The sequence below is a fragment of the Gigantopelta aegis genome, chromosome 8 (assembly GCF_016097555.1).
Source record: "Gigantopelta aegis isolate Gae_Host chromosome 8, Gae_host_genome, whole genome shotgun sequence".
Lineage (NCBI taxonomy): Eukaryota > Metazoa > Mollusca > Gastropoda > Neomphalida > Peltospiridae > Gigantopelta > Gigantopelta aegis.
In genome coordinates, this window is record NC_054706.1 from 81,134,179 (window position 1) to 81,154,098 (window position 19,920).

The window sequence follows — 19,920 nt, forward strand, 5'->3', positions numbered from 1 at the left end:
AAACCAATGAAAAAACATACTCACTGATTCAAATATGAACTTTATTTTATGTATTTATAAAACATTTAAGTGTAGGTGAGTAAAAATTATAAACTTGTACCCACTCAACATGTTATTTGTCAAAAATGAATCCAGTAGTCTAAAGGTTAACCGGTCTATTCTTTTAGTTGCCTCCACCAGTGATTCCTGATTGGCAGGTGTATATTTGACAATGCAATTGCTGCAGTCTAGACACAAAATGAATACATAGGGCCTTCTGGTTTCATTAGCGTCAAAGGGCAGTGTTCTCGCTGCTCCATTTAAGCGGGGCGCCCCGTCCCGCTATTCCATTTTGCCGCCCTGCTTTCACGTTCCCCGCCCTCCTTTATTTTTGAGCGCCCCTCTTTATTTTCCAGCACCTATCTCCGCTATTGCCAAATGCACTTTTTTCCACACAAAAAAACAAATCAAAGAAAACCAGCCACGTTGTGTACGAAAAAGCAATTGACGAAACATTTAAGACAGATACCGTAACGTAATTTAACAGTATTTTTAACAGCCTCTATTTTGTCCAATATCTGTATCCATTTGTATGTTTGATAGACACAATAAAAGTTATATTTTATGTAAGCAATGAAAACATTTAATTTTTTATGGATTCGGCAATCTCCGATTGAAAAAAAACCCTCTTATTTGGCGCCAAATTTGTCACGTGATCAGAACGGTCATTCTGTCTTTTGTTTCCACTATCGTTTGATATTTTGTCCTCGGTTGTAGATATAATTGGTTGAAACTGATGATTTTTACTTTCTGTTATTCTGTTTATTCAGCAGTTCTTTATAAAATATTGTAAACTTTTCATTTTGAGGGGATATGAACGCTTATAAAAACAACGGAAGTGGTAGTGTTTATCATTAAAATCATTTATCTTGAGTGTCAAATAATATATACACCGTCTTTACAAAAACGAAACTACGTTTTATCAGCTGGCGATAATATTTTATCACAGCGATCGATTCATTCGATGAAGATGGAAATAACAAAAATGTATCTGACATTAGGAGATCACTTTACAAACATCTTTATTGTTTTTCGTATATCTTGAAATCTTTATTAAAAATAATATTAAAACTTTGATCGGTCCAGCAAAACCGGAACTGCCTGTGAATGTCAGACCGATATTATCTTCGGTTCAATTAAAAGACGATTTTTTATATAAACACCTTTGCAAAATAAGGAGTATGTCTTTTCTCTCAGTCTACCAACACACAACAATATGATAACCAAACTACTCCCCCCCCCCCCTTTTTTTTTTGAAGGGTGTTGTGCCGACCTCCTTTAATTTTCACCCAGCGAGAACACTGAAGGGTATTGTGATGTAGTTCATTTGTTACCAATCTTATGCGTCATGGTGTGTCCTAATGTTAGTCTCAGTTTAATGGTATGGAGAAAATGTACACAGTTATGTTTAAGTAAATAATTCTGTTAAACTCTTGATTAAAATCACAGATTTGACCAATTATGTAGTCTCAGAAGTAAAGAAAACTATAACTTTGGGTATCGTGGATGGTGGGTTTTTCTCCAACCTACCAATAGGCCAAACACATACCTGCCAACTGTAACCAAATGAAAATAATCTATTTATAGCCAAGCCAAGCGAGGTGGGGCTAGGGGGATCTGGGGACATGCCCCCTCCGAACATTTTGGGAAAATTTTTTTTATTAAAAATTGTGAAGAGATTTTTACCAGTTTTCATCATAAATACTTCATATAAAACTAATTTACAGTGAGTGTGTAACACACAATCAAAGTAGATAAACATGTATAATGTGCACATAATCCTTGAGTGTCTTTTCAAACTACAAATTTCTAGGTTGGCATTAAGGTGCAAAAGGTGAAAATACACTTCTTAAAAAATAACTAAAATATACGTTTTCAAATAATTTCAAAATTGTAGCCAAATGGCGATTTTGGAGACCTATATAGCGCTAACCTAGAAATTTTAGTCACTTTTATACACTCAGCTAGTATGTAACTGCTGTCACACTGCATTATAAGCTGCAGATTTGCAGTTCTGTAGACGTTCACGGGAATGAACACTTTCTTTGTCAATGCCAAAGACTTGCTTAGCAATTCATGTTTTTTCGATCCAATGTGGGTTTTTTGTCGTGGAGTCCGTTGTGTCTTACACTGACATCTGACTGGCAAATGCAACAGAACACATACAAATCGCCCAACTTCGACTTCTCTTTGATGTTCGGATAAGTTTTAGAAAATTCCAATTTGAATTTCTGATCAGCTTTTTCTTATTTCTTGCGATAATGTTTTGGAGAATCGGATTCGTCGGCTTGGATGATTGAACCCACGATGACACACGAGCAACAATTGGTCGAAATTTATTATTATGTGTGTGACGTAACGCACAACTGGACCACTAATAGGACCAGTGTAATGTACTACAAGAGGGTCACACTAAAATGATCGATTTAAGGACGCACTGAACAATTTTATTTTTTAAATAATTTTAAAAGCGGAATACTATCTTTATAATTCGTAGGGTGGAATAGGAATAAAATGTTTTTAATTATTCCGCCAAAATCGTAATAGTTGGCAAGTATGCTAACAGAATGCATTTTTAATTCAGGTTATTTTAGAGAGCAAAATAGTATAACCCCATTTGATTCTGTTAATGCAAACTGAAATGTATTTAGTTAAATAGTTGATTATATTATAAAGTTTTTTATGTTGTTTTACAAGTCGGATTGATCAAAGTGAAGCACCATATCGTAAATTACTGCATGTGTTTACACTGTGCATACAGGAGTTGGTAAGAGCCGACGTCACTTCCTTCCAAGCTAGAGTACTGGACGTGATGGGAAAAAACCAAATAGCCTGCCCTCAGTTAGTAGGAATAATAAAGGTTTTGTTAATTCTAAAATTACGCATATTTCATTTCTTAAAGTGTCAGTATGTGTTGGTGCTACAGGTATGCATCCTACCAACACATATATTTGACTTGGGTTCTCCTTTAAAACAATCAGGATCTAAGTTTTTTTTAAATATTTTAATAAATGCATTAAACTGCTTAAAAACTAGATATTGTTCAACAAAACTTACCTTATAACAGGATTTGTTGATTATACTGCAAGGCAAGATGAAAGATCTTTGGATATCAGCTGAAAATAAATTAAACCATCATTTATAGTCCATTAATTGTTTTTAATTTTCATTGTCTTATAATAAAAGTAAATCACTGCAAAGCGACATCAAGAAAAGAAAACAGAAATAGGGTTGAAAGGAAAAAACAAAAACAAACATTGTCATGGTATTTATTAATCATACTAATTAGTACACGTAAAAGAAAACAATAGTATTAAAAAGTTTCTGATTAGTGTTATGTTATACATGGGTGATAGTACACCAGAAAGAACCAACTAAAATTTACTAGCCCGTCAGAATTTATACTAGTCTACAGAACAATATATTATTGTTTAACAATATTATAAAATAATATTGACAAAAACATTAATAAGGACCGTTGGTAAGTGATCAACATCCGATTCAAGTGGCAAATGAAATCAAGGCCTATACATGTACGAAAACATACGACCAAGGTATAAGCTGTCGTTCACCAATTGCCAAATGCAAATTAATAACAAATTTGGCGAAAATATTTCATTATCAAATCGCCAAAAAGCTAATTCGAAAATCATGTTTCATTATCTTCAGCTATTTGTTTTTGAGGAGTATTTGTTAATACATTAAAATGCATACAGGTAGGAAATAAGTTTACAAGTCGGAAATAACAACTTCCGAGTAAACACGAACGCAGCATTAGTCTCGCTATTTGTCATTTGTACATCTATTTTGTGCATGCCACTTAGTTTTGAGCCACTTCCGTCGGATTCTGTAACTGGCTTTATTTTTGTCAATCGGAATAGCTTGCTCCTTTTCACTTCCTCCATGTGGCCATGTCACATGATTTCTTGCATGTCTTGATTGACTGTTCATGGAATACTGCTTACCGGGTATATTATAAAGGATCGTTAAAACGCTGATTAAACTGTTGAACTATCTTTATTTTTGCTGGATATTTAACAGTGTACTGTCATTAGAACTTCTAGCATAGCAATAAACTGGGTGCAGTAAGCCTTGGCTGACTATTGCGATTTAGTTGCATGTGATATTTTTGATTGTCGCACATACATAATTAGCAATTTCATCAATGCATTCAAATGGTGCCGGTTAATATACATGTATTAATGTTATCATTGATGTCGTATATATATATATATAGATATCCCTGCAAACAACTGAGACAGGATGCCATGAAATGTACTTCACAATGTGGATTTTAAAACTTCCAGTTACCTAAAATTTTGTCACCTGGGCAAGATAAATTTGTTGTAGAAGCATCTCTCGGGGTATATGGCTTTTTATGTACCCTGTGTGTGCTCTTTTACCCCCCTCGACTTTGGCTCGGGGTAAAAGAACATACAGAGGGTACATAAAAAGCCACTAGTATCATAGAATTAAGTTGCCCGACTGAATATTAGGTCGTCACAGACGACCGGACGACCTTAAAAATCTAGTGCTGTAAAAGGCATATTTTATTAATTAATAATACATTTTTGGGTGTTTTATTAAGGCAATTTTAGAATTAATTAGTGAAAAAGGCTTGTTTAATCTCAGGGCAGCAGGGTGCTGATTAAAGACATATTGTCACAGACCACTGACCTATTTAATGGTCTAACAAAGTATTGCCTGAACAAATACAATTTGATTTGTCCCTAAATGTACTTTATTCAACCATCTTCATAACCACCATACTCCATTTATTAAACCGGCATTGGTGGTGTCGTGGTTAGGTCATCGGTCTACAGGCTGGTAGGTACTGGGTTCGGATCCCAACAATAATTATGTAAAAAAAAAAATATTATCTATTTTTAGAGAAATAAAGTCCTTAAATCTGTGACAGTATGCCTTTAACCTTCTGACTACTGCAGGCGAGATATCTCGCCCGACGTCACGTCAGTCGATATACTGTACACTGTATACAGTGCATTCCCCAATTCATATTTCCCGCCGTTTTGCACACGACACTCACCGGAAACGGAAATATAATTAAAGAAAAAAGATTTTTTTTCAAAATGGTGGTTTTTGTTTTGATTTTTTCAATTGAAAATACCTTGAAATTTTGAGTTCAAAAAGTGGTTTTCGGCAAGTATTTTCGCTTGACAACAATGGTGGCACGTCGCGGTAATTTTCAGGGATCGATAGCTGATTGTAACAGCTAATTTGATAATAAATTTGATCGTTTTACCAACAACGAAAATTACCAAATATTGCAATATGAATCGTAGTTCGGTTTTTAAAAAAAAATCTGGTCAGAAAACCACTGTTATTGGGAATAATGGACAAATACTGGACAGCTGGCCACAAATGCCCGTAAGTAAACGCAACTTTTTCGATTTTTTGCCTAATTTTAATCACTATTAGCCGATCTAAAATAATAAAAATTACAAAAAAAGACACGAAAATAATACTTACCGATTCATATATGAACTTTATTTCATGTATTTATGAAACATTTAAGTGAATATATGTGAGTAAAAATTATAAACTTGTACCCACTCAACGTGGTTTTTGTTAAAAATTAATCCAGTAGTCTAAAGGTTAAGGCAAGATGGTGCTAGAATATTGAGGCATGGTGCTGCACCATGCTAAAACAAGCTAGGGAAAACATTAAACTAATGTATCTGAATAAAAAGTATAAACTTGTACCCACTCAACGTGGATTTGGGCAAAAATTATTCCAGTAGTCTAAAGGTTAAATAGCTAATAATAATAATAATTTTTACATGAAATAATGAAAAAGTGTGGACAATTTTCCTTCCTCTTCCTTCCGTTGTTTTTCCAATTCTTTCAGCCTTCGTTTTCTTGTAGGCATTTTTTATTTGGAAAAAAAATCTGTTTCAACAATTCACAGTGTGTACAACACGTTTCAGCATTGTCAATTCATGGGAGAGAGGGCTCGTAATGCTGTACGTTTCAACTGTAATTAATATACGTTACGTTCGATTTTCAGTTAAATAGACTGGGAACGAGAACATTGTCGTCCAAGTTTGTTACGATGTTATTTATGAATTTCATTTAAGTGGGATACTAAATTCTCAGGTGGGATACCAGATTTGGAAATGTGAGTATCCAAGTGGTAATGAATGAATGAATGTTTAATGACACCCCAGCACAAAAATACACATCGGCTATTGGGCGTCACAAATGATAAGTATATGAAAATATTATTTATATATATATTTATGTAAAACCACAGTGTAAAGAGCTGTGGGTGAAAAGTATAATACAATACATAAAATCAAGGTAAGTATATTTTAGAACTTTGTATAGAAGTCAAAGTGTTTTAAAAACTTCACAATTAATTCTAGTATCCAAGTGGGATACTGCCCAAATTTTTTAATTAACTAGAGAATTTCAAAATAGTAAAAGTGCAGCCACTGCAGGCCTTGACCTTAATTTTTTTTACTGGTAGCCATCTGTGGTAGCCCTGAAAAAATATCTGGTAGCCACTGTCATTGAGCCCAGGGTTCATACACTTAAAACATTTTCATTTTCCAGGACTTTTGAGCACCATTTTGGTTCATTTTCTAGGGCTTTTTCACATATTTACACGAGTCTGAATATATTACCTGGAAAAGATTTTTTTAACGGCACCCCAGTAAACTGTTTATTCAGTAGTTGTTATGTCTCAAACATAAGCTACACCTAATCTAGATATATCACATGGATGTTAAAGTTGTAAAAATACATAAATAAAAAAATATTGTAGAGTGCAGATTTTTTTTCTCTGTGTGCGGGTGTGCATGCATCTGTGTCTCAATGAGCACTGGATCGTACAGCAAAACACTCCATAACCAGGGCATAAAATTTGGCACGCACAATTTTGTCATTCGTCTGTCGGTTATGCAAAACCAATATCGACACGAACGACAAATTGTTGGTGCAAAAATTATAACCGCTTATAGCGGTTTATGAGTATTTATTAAACATGACATCACCGTAGCCCGGCAATTAGTTATCGAGTTGTAAAATGTCAGGACCTAATGCGAAAAAATGCAAAAAGGACACCGTTAGTGATATATATATATATATATTTTAAAGGTATGTAATAAATACAGAACCTCACATGTTATTTTCGCTTCCTATTTATTGCACACGTTTATTGTGAGCAAGAACATACCACGAGACCGCTACACGGTGGTAAATATTCCTGCGCACAATAAATAGGAAGCGAAAAAAAACTTGAAGTTCTGTATATTTATTTCCTTTTTGACACCTGTGTGGTTACGTTGAAATATATGTATTAATTCTGAAACGTGTATTGTAATGAAAACAAGTACAACCCTTGCTAAATCAATTTATTAAAATATGACATAAACAGTGGAGAAAATAGTACGTTTAATAAGGGACTTAATAACGAAGTGGAAATTAGAACATGATGAAACACTGAGTTGCAGCATCGATTGCAATCCGCGAAGTTCACAGTGACCACTTACAAAAAATAACAAAAAGCATCGAGATCTTACTGACATATTTAATCATTTGATTTGGCAGTAAACTTCATCAGTATCAGTAAACATTCCCTCCCCTAGTTTATCAGAAGGTCACTAAATTTCTACACGGCCAGTTTGTCACTGGAGTAAATCATTAAATATAGTTATTATTATTATTAATCGGAACAACTCGCTACGTGAATCGAAAAAGATCGCATATATTCGTAAAAACAATTTTCCGACTCTTCGCCCGAAAGTTACCGAACTTCAATTTGAAGGGAAGTAACTTAATCAAATTAAATCAATTGTTAGAAGAAAATATTTCGTGGCTAACGGGTCGCCAATAAAACTAAATTTGCGACAGTAGGGTTATCCCCTAAATGACACCAAATTAGTGCTTGTGATAGTTTTGGAATGTTTTCATGGAAATCGTTGTTATATTTTAAAAAAAAAAAAATTGGATATACAAAAAAAGTTCTATGGTCGGCAGGTTCAAATTAGGGTCGGTCGAGTAACCGGAAACAAACAATATTTTATGATACGCCTAATTTGCTTGTCAGTTTTCTTTTAATTTTTCATATGCTTATACTTAAATATTTCTCTTAAAACCTGTATTTGGGCTACATAAAGTAAGTTTGGCCCAGATGTTTGTTTTTGGGGCACCATATTTTTTTGGCGAATTTCGAGCCTTGAAGTGCCGTGACTCATGTCTTAGCGTAATACGTCTTTGGCAACGGAAAGATTTCCGCCCGCCAAAGTGGTGGTTGTTGTTGGAAAATTTATTTTGTTCAATCAGGATTTAGTTAGTACAATAGGTTACACCGTCGCAACAATTACAAAGCTCGGCGATCTATTTCGAGACTGGGCGATTCCGCCTTGTGCAGCAGTTACAGGGGTCGTCTCATAAGAGGAGGCAGTACGTAGCACATACTTTTGCCGTATCCTGTCGATAACACCCCAAATTTATCCTTCAAATTCAAAATGGAATCAATAATGTGTAATTGTTTTGGTTTAATGACGTAATGAAATCCAAATTCATCCAAAACGGCATTAGCCAACTCTTCCATGTTGTAACTTCGCTTGATATGAGACGCCCCCTGTAACTGCTGCACAAGGCGGAATCGCCCAGTGCGCGATCACGTGGTCTACGTCTCGAAATAGATCGCCGAGCTTTGCAATTGTTGCGATGGAGTGTCACGAAGCGTAGCTGAATGTGGGTGCTGTCGGGTTTCTTTCTGTAGTAAGTGTATTAGTGATTAATATGTGGATTTTTTGGTATCACTTAACTCGAAAATGATTGATGTAAAGGTATTTGACGTCAAACATAGGATTGTTGTGGTATTAGAGCGGGACTCGTTGCCTACCGTTTGGTAGTCAGGAATTGCCAAAACAAGACATAGGTTGGTCTCTGGCTGTAATGAGAGCGTGTTTATGTCCAAATGTCCGTCTAGCTCTCTTACAGTCAGAGTACTTGGGCTATATCAGTATGTGCCAGACATCTATTTGAAACCAGATGTTACAGATAAAATTGTAAAATGAATGTATTGGAAACATCATCAGACATCAACAAAGTGAACAATATCTTCGGAATCTCCATAAAAAGAAAATAGAAAAATCATAAATTCGAATCGTAATATTTTGACTACGCCCTGCTGATGTTGACGGATGCTAAGCTAGAGTTACGCCATTTTGAATATTAAATGAGCTCCAAACCATAAATGGCGTCCATAACAAAATGGCTACCCGTCTCGCAAACAGCGGATCGTGACCTAAATCGTATTCCTTGAATGAAAAATTATTGTGCAAAGCAAATTAGCTAAATATTTAACGTAGTACCATTCATTACATAAAATGAGAAAACACTAATCTCAAATATATGAAAAAGAACTGGATGTTTTATATTTACAAGTAAGAACTGCCTGCAAAAAAAAAAAAAAAAAAAAAAAAAACACAGGAAAAAAAGCCAGACACATCAAGTAACAGCTCATTCGCCAGGAAACACAAACAGCTGGTTACTATTGATGTTGTTCTTTTGCATTTACATCTATATAGGAAAAAGTACATTAATGATTAGAGAAATGTTTTAATCCATCAGTATTACATGATACAGAGGTCGAACATCGGTTGAGAAAATACTCACCTTTAGAGGAATTCAATGGCCGTTTCCCTACCCTGGAAAGATTGCACTTATATCACAGAAAATGCTTTGGAAATATACACGTGAACAGTTTCAAAATGTTGTAGTATCTACATAGCACCGGTGCCGAGACATCGTTATTGCAGATTTCCACAGAATTGGTTTACTTGTTTAAGTTGAGCCAGTAGGCCTTCACAGAGGCCAAGTTCGGCAACCTCATACTTAGCTCCCACTTCTTGTTAAATGCCGGTCTACTGCGCATGTTTTATTGTCATGTGACCTGATTTTGCTGCACGTATGTTCTAAAAGACTAATGTTTAATGTTTGTTCAGTATCTTAAAGGTTGTTTTGCATAACGATACCACTAGAGTACATTGATTTATTAATCATCGGCTATTGGATGTCACATATTTAGTAATTTTACATATAGTCTTAGTCTCTTCATTTTTCCATTAGTAGCAAGGGATCTTTTATATGCACTATCCCACAGACAGGATAGCATATATATACCACGGCCTTTGATATACCAGTCGTGGTGCACTGGCTGAAACAAGAAATAGTACAACAGGCCCACTGACGGGGATTGATTCTAGACCGACGCGGATCAAGCGAGCGCTTTACCACTGGGCTACGTCCAGCCCTGATCAGTATCTGAACATACAAAAACAAATTGAGATATATTAAAAATAATATATTAAAAAAGAAATAATAAATCCCATTATGTGAAATTAAAAGTTGCATATGAAATGATGTTAGCATGCTAACTGACATGTTTATCTTAAATTTTGTTATTGTTCACGTTGTTTTATATTTGACGTTATTAAGTTACAAGTAGGCCTACCGAGATTACTTTTATAAATAAAAACGATTACCTCCTGCACAACTAACAATAAGACGGGTAATCATCGAATTTAATTATTTTTAAAACAATGGATTTTAAAAAGTTGTCTTATAAGACTGAAAAGGTAACTTCTATAGCATAAAAGAAGAGTGATGGTTATATATGAACTCATAGACGTACGGGCTTCCATTATTATTTTTAAAAAAAATAAAGTATATATGTTTATGATTTTTTAAGATGGAAAAACAAGAAAAGCGTGGAAACACACAATTTGCATAATGGATTTTCACAACTAAAGAATGCAATACTGCAATAAATATAATTAATGCACAGAAGCACAATTTGCTATTGATTTGTTTGTCGTTGGTAGATCTGTACTGTTACATGGAGGAAACATCAGCCGGTGAGACTGCTCAATTAGTGTTGAAGTCAATTACTCAATTAGTGCTTCATTAAGCATAATTGGGTTGTTTTGCAGGCGATATTTGATCAGTGATCATTGTCTTTGTGACGCCATGACGCTGATTAAACTAGCAATGAGGATTCATCAGTTAGTCTCTATAACTCCACGGCGCTAATTAACTAGTAGTAAGTATTCACTGAAGTTAATTCAAACATATCACTGAACAGTTTAAACTGCAATTGTATTGGCTAATATTGCCAGCCTGGAAATTAGAATTTCTTTTGAGTGTTATGTAGCAGACCAGCTCATATGTGGAGCGGGACGTAGCCCAGTGGTAAAGCGTCGCTTGATGCGCCTTCGGTCTAGGATCGATTCCGGTCGGTGGACCCATTGAGCTATTTCTCGTTCCAACCAGTGCTCCACAACTGGTGTAACAAAGGCCGTTACAAGTATGTACTATCCTGTCTGTGGGATGGTGCATATAAAAGATCCCTTGCTGCTAATCGAAAAGAGTAGGCCCCTAGCCTATGAAGTGGCGACAGCGGTTTTCCTCTCTCAATATCTGTGTGGTCCTTAACCATATGTCTGATGCCATATAACCGTAAGTGCGTCGTTAAATAAAACATTTCCTTCCTTCCTTAGCTCATATATAGCTCCCCTCCTTTTACTTTCGGCAGACCGTTCAAAAATGCATCCAATTTCCTTCATTCAAACTGCGCACCTTTTCCCTTTGGCTTTAATTCTATGAGACACTAAGGGGCAGTCCATAATTTTCAAAATTTTCACAAGTGTACAAAGAGTACACTTTTGACCCTCCCCCCCCCCCCTAAAAGTGTACATCCCCAAATGAAAAATGTTGATCGACATTTTTCATTTTCAAAAAAAGTGTACGCTGGCCCATGATAGGCGTGCACTACAACAGCTTGCTCTGAATGTACACATTAAACACTCTGACATGACCAGCTTTTGTGGTGTACCGGGTCCTGCCCAGAATGTAAGTCCACCACACCGACTTCTCTCTCAGTATCCACTAACAACTGGTCCTACATTCAAGAACCCACCGTCCTGTCCGACAGGTCAGATAGCTCCTGACAATGTGTGTCTAGTGAAGCGTGCTTGATCCTTAGATGGACAGAAAATTCGATTTGATTTGATTTCAACTTATTTTCGTGCTTATATCCAATTAAGGTTCAAGCACGCTGTCATGGGCACACATCTCAGCTATCTGGGCTGTCTATCCAGGACAGTGGGTTAGTTGTTAGTTGGTTAATGGTTAGTGAGAGAGAAGAGGGTGTAGTGGCCTTACACTTACCCATTGAGCCCTTAAGAACTCACTTTGGGTTGGAGCCGGTACCGGGCTGCGAACCCTGTACCTACCAGTAGGTAGTCCGATGGCTTAACCACTGCGCCACCGAGGCCGGTAGAAAATTCGATCCAGCCAGTATCCCACAACTAGAACATTAAAGGCTGTGGTATGTGCAATCCTCTTTGTAAGAAAACACATGCAAGTAAAATATCCTTCGTGTTACTTGGCAGGAGTAGCCTATATGCTCTCTAGACCAAGTATGGGGGTAATCATATTAATTAGCCATAATTAAAATGTGCTGAGTGCAACGTTAAATAAGAATGTTTTTTTGTTGTTGTTGTAAATATGAGTGGCTATGGGTGTGAACACTGCCTCTGCTAATCACTAACTAGTAATTACAGATCTATGTTGTGGCTTCCTTCTCTCATGTAGGATACTCTAACCACTCGACTCTCATTGCTGTCCCAGCTCGGCCGCCGGTAGCTCGAGTCACCTCCAGCCCTCCCTTTATTGATATTGATATTGATATCGATAAGGGGAGGGCTGGGGGTGGCTCGAGCTAGGCTGCCACCAATGGTTTCGAGAAGACACTCGCGCTGCCACATAGGTTACTCTTTTAGATTAACAGCAAACTACTTGTTATCAGCACGTTTTCAAAGACAAGACAGTACACATCGTGATAAAGTTCATTAAGCATGACAGGAATGCAAAGTATTTAGTAGCTAATTGCAATACCAGAGACATTAAATCATGATCATATACAAAATCGGTCGTTCTCGTTATTTCGAATTCGAATAAGAATATGTTTATTTGTATTGCCAATCATTTCCACTACAACGCATACATATAAATACACATTTAATTAATTTACTATAATATTAGAAGTGAATCAAACAATCAACCATTTGACATGTGTTTACATCCACCAAAAGGTCAAGCACGTCTGTCATGGGCCCATTCTTTAACCGAGTTCACTGGGAGTGTGTCGAAGACAGAAGTATCAAGCCAGTACAAATGCAATCAGCAGAGGTATGTTTTTAGAGTATTGTTCTGTCTTCATTGTTAGTACCCTGATCATTAATTAGGCAGGTGCCTTATCAATAAGTGGGTGGGTTGTACGATCAGATATCGTACTGGAAACGACATCGCCATCATCAGATATCGTACTGGACACGATATCGCCACCATCCGATATACTGACACGATATCGCCACCATTCGATATCGTACTGGACACAATATCGCCATCATCAGATATATAGTTCTGGATGCTATGGAAAACATTGGGTGGAGTACGTGGCATGCATAGCTTCCACATTAAACCAAGACAGATCTCCGGTGCGCACCAACTGAACTTGAAAACCTCGAGACAAAATCATCACCACCTTCCAGCTTGTAGGCCTCAGTGTGTTTCCATTCTGCCCTGAAATCTGAACAACACAACAATTATTGCATTAGAAATCGTATCCTTGTACACGGCGGGGTCAAATGGTCGTTCAGACAAGATGACCTTGACTGCCTTCGGGATACGTGTCTGTGTACAGGCCCGTACCCAACATTTCGAGTGGGAGGGTTCGACTAGGTATTCGCAGCCCCTGTTAAGAGTACAGGTGTAGCAGTCCTCAAATGTGTTCAGCAAAAGGTATTGCATAAGGTATTGCATCCCATTTCATGTTTGTTACTGATGCGTCATATCATAAAAATGGCATCTACATGTTGGCCGTCAAAGTTTTGAAATACTTGGAAATAACCTGCATGATAAAGCAACTTCTATGCCAAAATGCCCGACGAATATTGTTTGATATATGTGGAAGCCAGTGTCGATTTGAATCTCTATATAAAGATCAAGGCATGAAAAGGATTTTTTCTAACTTTGGTTGATAAATCAATGGAAGGTGAACTGCAGGCATTATCACGTAATATTATCGAAGTCTACGAGGTCATCAATATAGAAAAAAATGCAATTAAACAATTTTGCTACATGTAGGTTTTTTTGTTTTGAGTTTGCCAGGTTAGTTAGAAATTCTGAATCATGTGCACTGCAGCTTTGGTAATGGGAATGCTAAATGACGAAGACAAGCAAATATTGTTTTATGGGAGAGTTGCAAACGTTTCAATCAAGTATTAGTGCAATATTAAGAAAAAAGAAAAAAAGAAAGAAAAAAAGTGGACTTCAGCTTTTGAACTGCAGGCATTATCACGTAATATTATCGAAGTCTACGAGGTCATCAATATAGAAAAAAATGCAATTAAACAATTTTGCTACATGTAGGTTTTTTTGTTTTGAGTTTGCCAGGTTAGTTAGAAATTCTGAATCATGTGCACTGCAGCTTTGGTAATGGGAATGCTAAATGACGAAGACAAGCAAATATTGTTTTATGGGAGAGTTGCAAACGTTTCAATCAAGTATTAGTGCAATATTAAGAAAAAAGAAAAAAAGAAAGAAAAAAAGTGGACTTCAGCTTTCAGTTTAAAGAGCCAACTAAATTGCGTAAATTACAAATTAAAAAAAGAAAGAAAAAGAAGACACTTTGATCTTATTTTTGGCTATTAATTATAATTCTTACATACCCATTGGTGGGAACATCATGCGTTATTTTTGATAACACATGGGTTGTTTACACACGTACGTGTGTTAACAATTTCAAGACATACGACTGGCTGCTCCTAGGTGATGACCAGGGCACCAGTGCCATGCATCCAATAAAAAAACAAAAAACACGGTGAAAATAGATTACACTGTGACGTATAGTGTAAATGCAATCATGTGTCTGTGACGCGTAAGTTAGCTACAAGTGCAACGGCTGTAACTAACTTTTAGTCGAAAAAGATGTTAAAATTTGCTTAAAACCTGGTTTTTGAGGATATGTAAGAAACAGAATAAAACATTCGTGTCCGTTAATTACCATTTATGTCACAACTCGTTTAAAAACGTATCAAACTCGCTTTCGCTCTTTAGATACATTTTAAAAGAACTCGTTGTGAGATAAATGGAATCTAACGGCTACTCATGTATTATTCTCTATTTCTTTTTATTCATTAATATTTTGTTTTCCAAATTTCACTTGCCTCCTTTTATTTCTACGCTTTCTAGACGATTCGTCCTCTGGACATTTCGTCCACAGACGATTCGTCCACCGTACATTTCGTCCACGTACATTTCGTCCACCCACATCGGACATTTCGTCCACTCAATTACAGAATTTACTATATAACTATAAATAATTATTTCTTTGACAGTGTAGTTGATTATTATCATTATTAAGTGGTTTGCTTTATCAAAGAAATATAAATTACGACCACAAATCAATGACACTTTCAAAATATTTATTAACTGGCCGTGTCCATTTCGTCCACCGACGATTCGTTTGTACCCGATTTCCGTTCTTCCCATCCCCCCTCTCTCTCTCTCTCTCTCACACACACACACACAACTTGCATCTTCTTTTCGTAGGCAGATCAGACCAGATCAGATCAATTTGTTTTTCGTTGTAATTTGGCATTAAGAAAAGTAATAACTTTTCTGAGACCACCGACCCACTTCAATAGGTAAACTTCATATAATAGCAAGGTGACAATATTAATAATAACATTTTGAATAAACAAACAAACAAAGCAAAAAACCATGTCTTTTCATTTCAATTTAATTTAAATTATCAGTCATAACATATGACATTGCGTTTCAGCCTATGCTACAGCCTATGCTACAACAAATGTCCAATAGCTCGAAGAAGGTGTTTGGCAGAAATTTCACCATCATGGTATTGTGTCCATATTTGGAAAACTTCCCCCTGCCTCGTCCTCTGCTTGGATCTCTGTAGACGTCCAAGCCGTCCGTCGCTAACTCGCTCCATCGTCATTTTGACTAACTTCGCTTCGCGTAGAAGGAGAGGAACCAACAAGTAAAACTGGATTCCATCTCTGGTAGCCCTTGCGTTGATTCTCCGATGCCAGCCTTCTGTGTTGTTGTTAGTTCGAATCTGAATGTGAAAAAGCACACCATGTAGATATAATAATAAAAACTACTACTACTGCTACTACTACCACTACTAATAAAAATAACTAAATATATAACAAATTAGTCATGGACAACACAACAACAATACTAAACATGTACTTACTGGCAATCTAAAAATGGACCAATTCTCCACCTTCCATACGCTACTTCTGAACCATGTTCTTTTCATGTATGCAAGAACGTTCTCCACCTTTGGCGGGATTTCCGGAACAGCGCAAAGTCGCTCGAACTGCTCCTCAATATCCTCAGCTGGCAAATAAGGCAGAGACAGAACTTGTTTCAGGAATACGTATGTGCGTCCCTTGTCATGGTACGATTTTTCCAGTCCTTCTTGTCTGATCCTTTTGAAAACCGCCTGGGTCCAGTGAAATAAGCACCCCTAAAAAGAAAAACGTCAAACAAAAATGTGAAATATATATAAATAAAAACCCGAAACAAACATTATAAAATTTAAAATTTTTTAAAATGTAAACAAATCGTAAAATGATGACAGTAAAATTATAATTATAATACTAAATAGTTAACATACTTTCAATTCAACATGTGGTAGTACGGCGCGTATCGCAGCCCAGGTAGCCGCTTCAAAATCAGACACGACACGTCTCACTTGTGGCTGTTGTTGCATTTTTTCTAGAAGACTGTTGAATACCTATGAATGAAAAATATTAATTAGTCAATATCGTGAGTGAATACTTAAAACACTAACATAACTTTGCAACAGATACGGTAAATAAATATCTTTAAATCTTTGTTGGTATATAAAGGCTTATGAATGTGACTCTCCCAGCGAAAATGTTAATTTTTTTTAAAACTTGCCCACATTGTATACGTGTTGTATTTTACCATGAATACATTAAAATAAATGTACAAAAGTATAAATACCAATACCAATATAACACTTACCCCTAAATAATCGATTGTTTGTCTTCGCGACATCAAAACAAACGCCAGTGGTACTTGGGTCATTGTCTCTCCCGATCTGACGAATGCATGGAGTCCAAACAGTTGCACAAAAGGAGGCGCCATGATTTTAAATGTTCCATCGACGTACCATGTTTTCGCCTGGGCCAGCTGATGAACTTGAGCTGGCGTTGCAAAAATCAGATGCCGCTGTTCGTTGACACGGACTGACGCTTGGAAAAAACGTTTCTGCATCCGAGTCTACCGAGCACAAGTACTCTACATCAACCTGTAAATATTAAATACATTGTTCATAAGGTAGGAAAGAAGAAAGGAGTAGCACTAAACACATTATAACCATGGTTTATGAACCAATTGGGTAACTTTTTCAGGAGTTTCCTCAAGTCTAAATAGAACACGTGTAAGTTATACATACATCAAACTGCAGGTCTTTGGGATCATCGGGTCGGAATTTCTTTCGATGTCGATTGGCCTTCCTTGCCCAGCTATCAAACGTACACGAGTCAGACTGAATATTTTCAACCTGGTCGGCAGCAAGCTTCACACTTTCAACAATCTCCTTTGCCGACCGAAAAATGTGCTCCGCAGCTAGAGTTTTGACCTAAATGGAAGAAAACATGTTTTATGTAGTTACGCACAATAAAGACATTAAACAAATAACGTTAGCAAGTGCAATATTTTAAATAAAACATCATTAACGAATTGCATAATGGGAATAAATGTACCTGTTTGTTTTCTTCGGTTCGATGTAGCAGTCCAGGTTTTGCTTGATGGTTGTGCTCCACTTTGCCTCGAGAAAAGATATTCCCATTTTGGTTAACTGTAGCTTTGCACCAGTTGTGGGTTCCTCTAACACTGCAAGTCCAGTTAATTCGGTCGCCATTCACTTTCTATAATACATGGTAGACACCGTGGTTAATTTATTTCAACACATACATAATATAAAAATTGTGTATTAATAAATAAAGATCACATACTAGTATAATTTATCTATTGTTTTATATTAATACATGCACATGTATTTACCTTTCTGGTATAGGCATAACCGATTGTTTCAATCAGCTTCGGTTTCCCTCTATCTGTTCCTTGGTCTACCACTACAAACTCCGGAGTGTAATTCTCCGTTTCACTAATCTCCATCGGCCTCGTTTCAACCAGTGACCTATAATATAAGAATACTTAGTGCACTACTTTTGTAAGTCTATATTTCATGTATAAAACCCCCCCAAAAAAACAACCGCATACACCACCACCCCCACCAAAAAAAAACCCACAAAAAAACCTAAACAAAACAATGACATACTTACTCTTCTTGTAATGCATATGAGGAGATATTTGGTCGAGTTGGCAAAACTGGCACCTCAGGCAACACAGCAGAAATGTCGATGGTCTGCGATGCATTGCATTCAAATGAAAGGCGTGTGCTCTCTGCTCTTGGTTCACCCGTTATGCTCGACTGATCAAGTTGAACAGCAAACGTTCCAACATCAATTTGTGACCTTGACGACGTGTTCTAAAATGTAAAATACACTTTAAATGAATAGAATTGCACAACAGGAAAAACCTCTGTAAGTCATTAAGTGTTCTGTCTAATGTAAAAACATGAAACATATAATAGCATCGATATACATAATGTCAAGCTGCATAAAGTATATAATATTTTAATATCGGTGTTAAAACAAAAACAAGGTATAACAATAAGACATACCTCGCTATGTGATTGTACCAGTGGTCGTGGTGGTTGAGGAGCAGAACTGGTGGTTGGCGGTGGAGGAGGCAGAGAAAATCCCGGCGGTGGTGGTAGAAGTGAAACACCTGGTGGAGGTGGAAGACGAAGTACTGGCGTCGCTTGAGGAAGAGAAAAGCTAGGTGGTGGTGGTGACAGAGTATCAGATGTTGTGCAAACACAAATCTCACATTTCCAGTCGATTTCCGTCCCATTCTTTACTGCTGCTCTATATATATCTCGTGATATTCCTGTACATAAAAAAGATGGTGCGTAAATATATATTTTGAGGGCTCAGATTATAATGAGAAATTTTAGATAAATAATTACTAAAAGGCACATATAGTCATGGACGACGAAATGGCGACCGTATAACGCAATATATTACATCATAATTGATTTGAGGGAGTACGTAAATATAGTAAGACGTTTGCGGTCAATATAGCATTTTACTATTGTTACAGTTACATTCTAATTCAACACTAGTTCTTTGTTCATATGAAAAATCTTATTTTATTTATATAGAAATAACAAATTTATAGCTTGTACCTAATTATATAGCTAAACAGAAATGTACTAAAGAAATGGAACGTTTTAATGGAAAGTGGAAAGACAAACAAATAAAATGACAAAGTTAACGTACCTGTACCACAGCGTCGATGTTGCCATTTAAAACAACCTTCACATTGCAATCCTTCTTGGCGTGGCTTTACGCTCCTTTTGCATGACAGACAAATATTACTCATTGTGAACAAATTCCGAAATTTTTTACCTTATGGTATAGGCCTATTTATGCCCTTGCTTGTCTACTTGAGTCATGACGATAACAACTCATAATTAACGGTGCCATCTTTTACAGTGAATTTGGTTTAAGTTTGTGAGCAGGAACAGGTAGAAACATCAAACATCAATGGATTAGTTTGATCAATTAACCCAAAACAACTTAATAGACTATCTAAATACGGGGCAGGCGGAGACATCAAAGGATCGGTCTTACTAATTTAGGGGCTTTACACCCC

At 36.5% G+C, this 19,920-nt stretch overlaps 2 protein-coding genes across 8 annotated transcripts in view; both read right to left on the reverse strand.

Moving 5' to 3' along the window:
* Positions 1–9,935, reverse strand: part of LOC121378737 (trinucleotide repeat-containing gene 6C protein-like) — a 57,823-nt gene extending 47,888 nt beyond the window's left edge. For all 6 annotated transcript variants that reach the window (XM_041507025.1, XM_041507024.1, XM_041507028.1 and 3 more), the window contains exons 1-2: positions 9,691–9,935; positions 3,097–3,155 (exon numbers count right to left, since the gene is read on the reverse strand). The gene's annotated coding sequence lies outside the window, so the exon portion shown is untranslated. The remainder of the gene's footprint in view (positions 1–3,096; positions 3,156–9,690) is intronic.
* Positions 9,936–13,090: 3,155 nt separating this feature from the next.
* Positions 13,091–19,641, reverse strand: LOC121380152. Of its 2 annotated transcripts, XM_041508942.1 has the most exons (7): positions 18,884–19,641; positions 18,483–18,688; positions 18,202–18,337; positions 17,901–18,065; positions 17,591–17,776; positions 17,306–17,443; positions 13,091–13,666 (listed from the first exon to the last, which is right to left on the reverse strand). In XM_041508942.1, exons 3-7 carry the CDS (start codon positions 18,313–18,315, stop codon positions 13,508–13,510), a joined length of 762 nt encoding a protein of 253 aa, XP_041364876.1. In that variant the 5' UTR covers positions 18,316–18,337; positions 18,483–18,688; positions 18,884–19,641; the 3' UTR covers positions 13,091–13,507. The 2 variants fall into 2 exon arrangements, with proteins under 2 accessions (XP_041364876.1, XP_041364877.1); XM_041508943.1 differs by lacking the exon at positions 18,884–19,641 and having other exon boundaries at positions 18,483–18,855.
* Between the last annotated feature and the right edge of the window lie 279 nt (positions 19,642–19,920).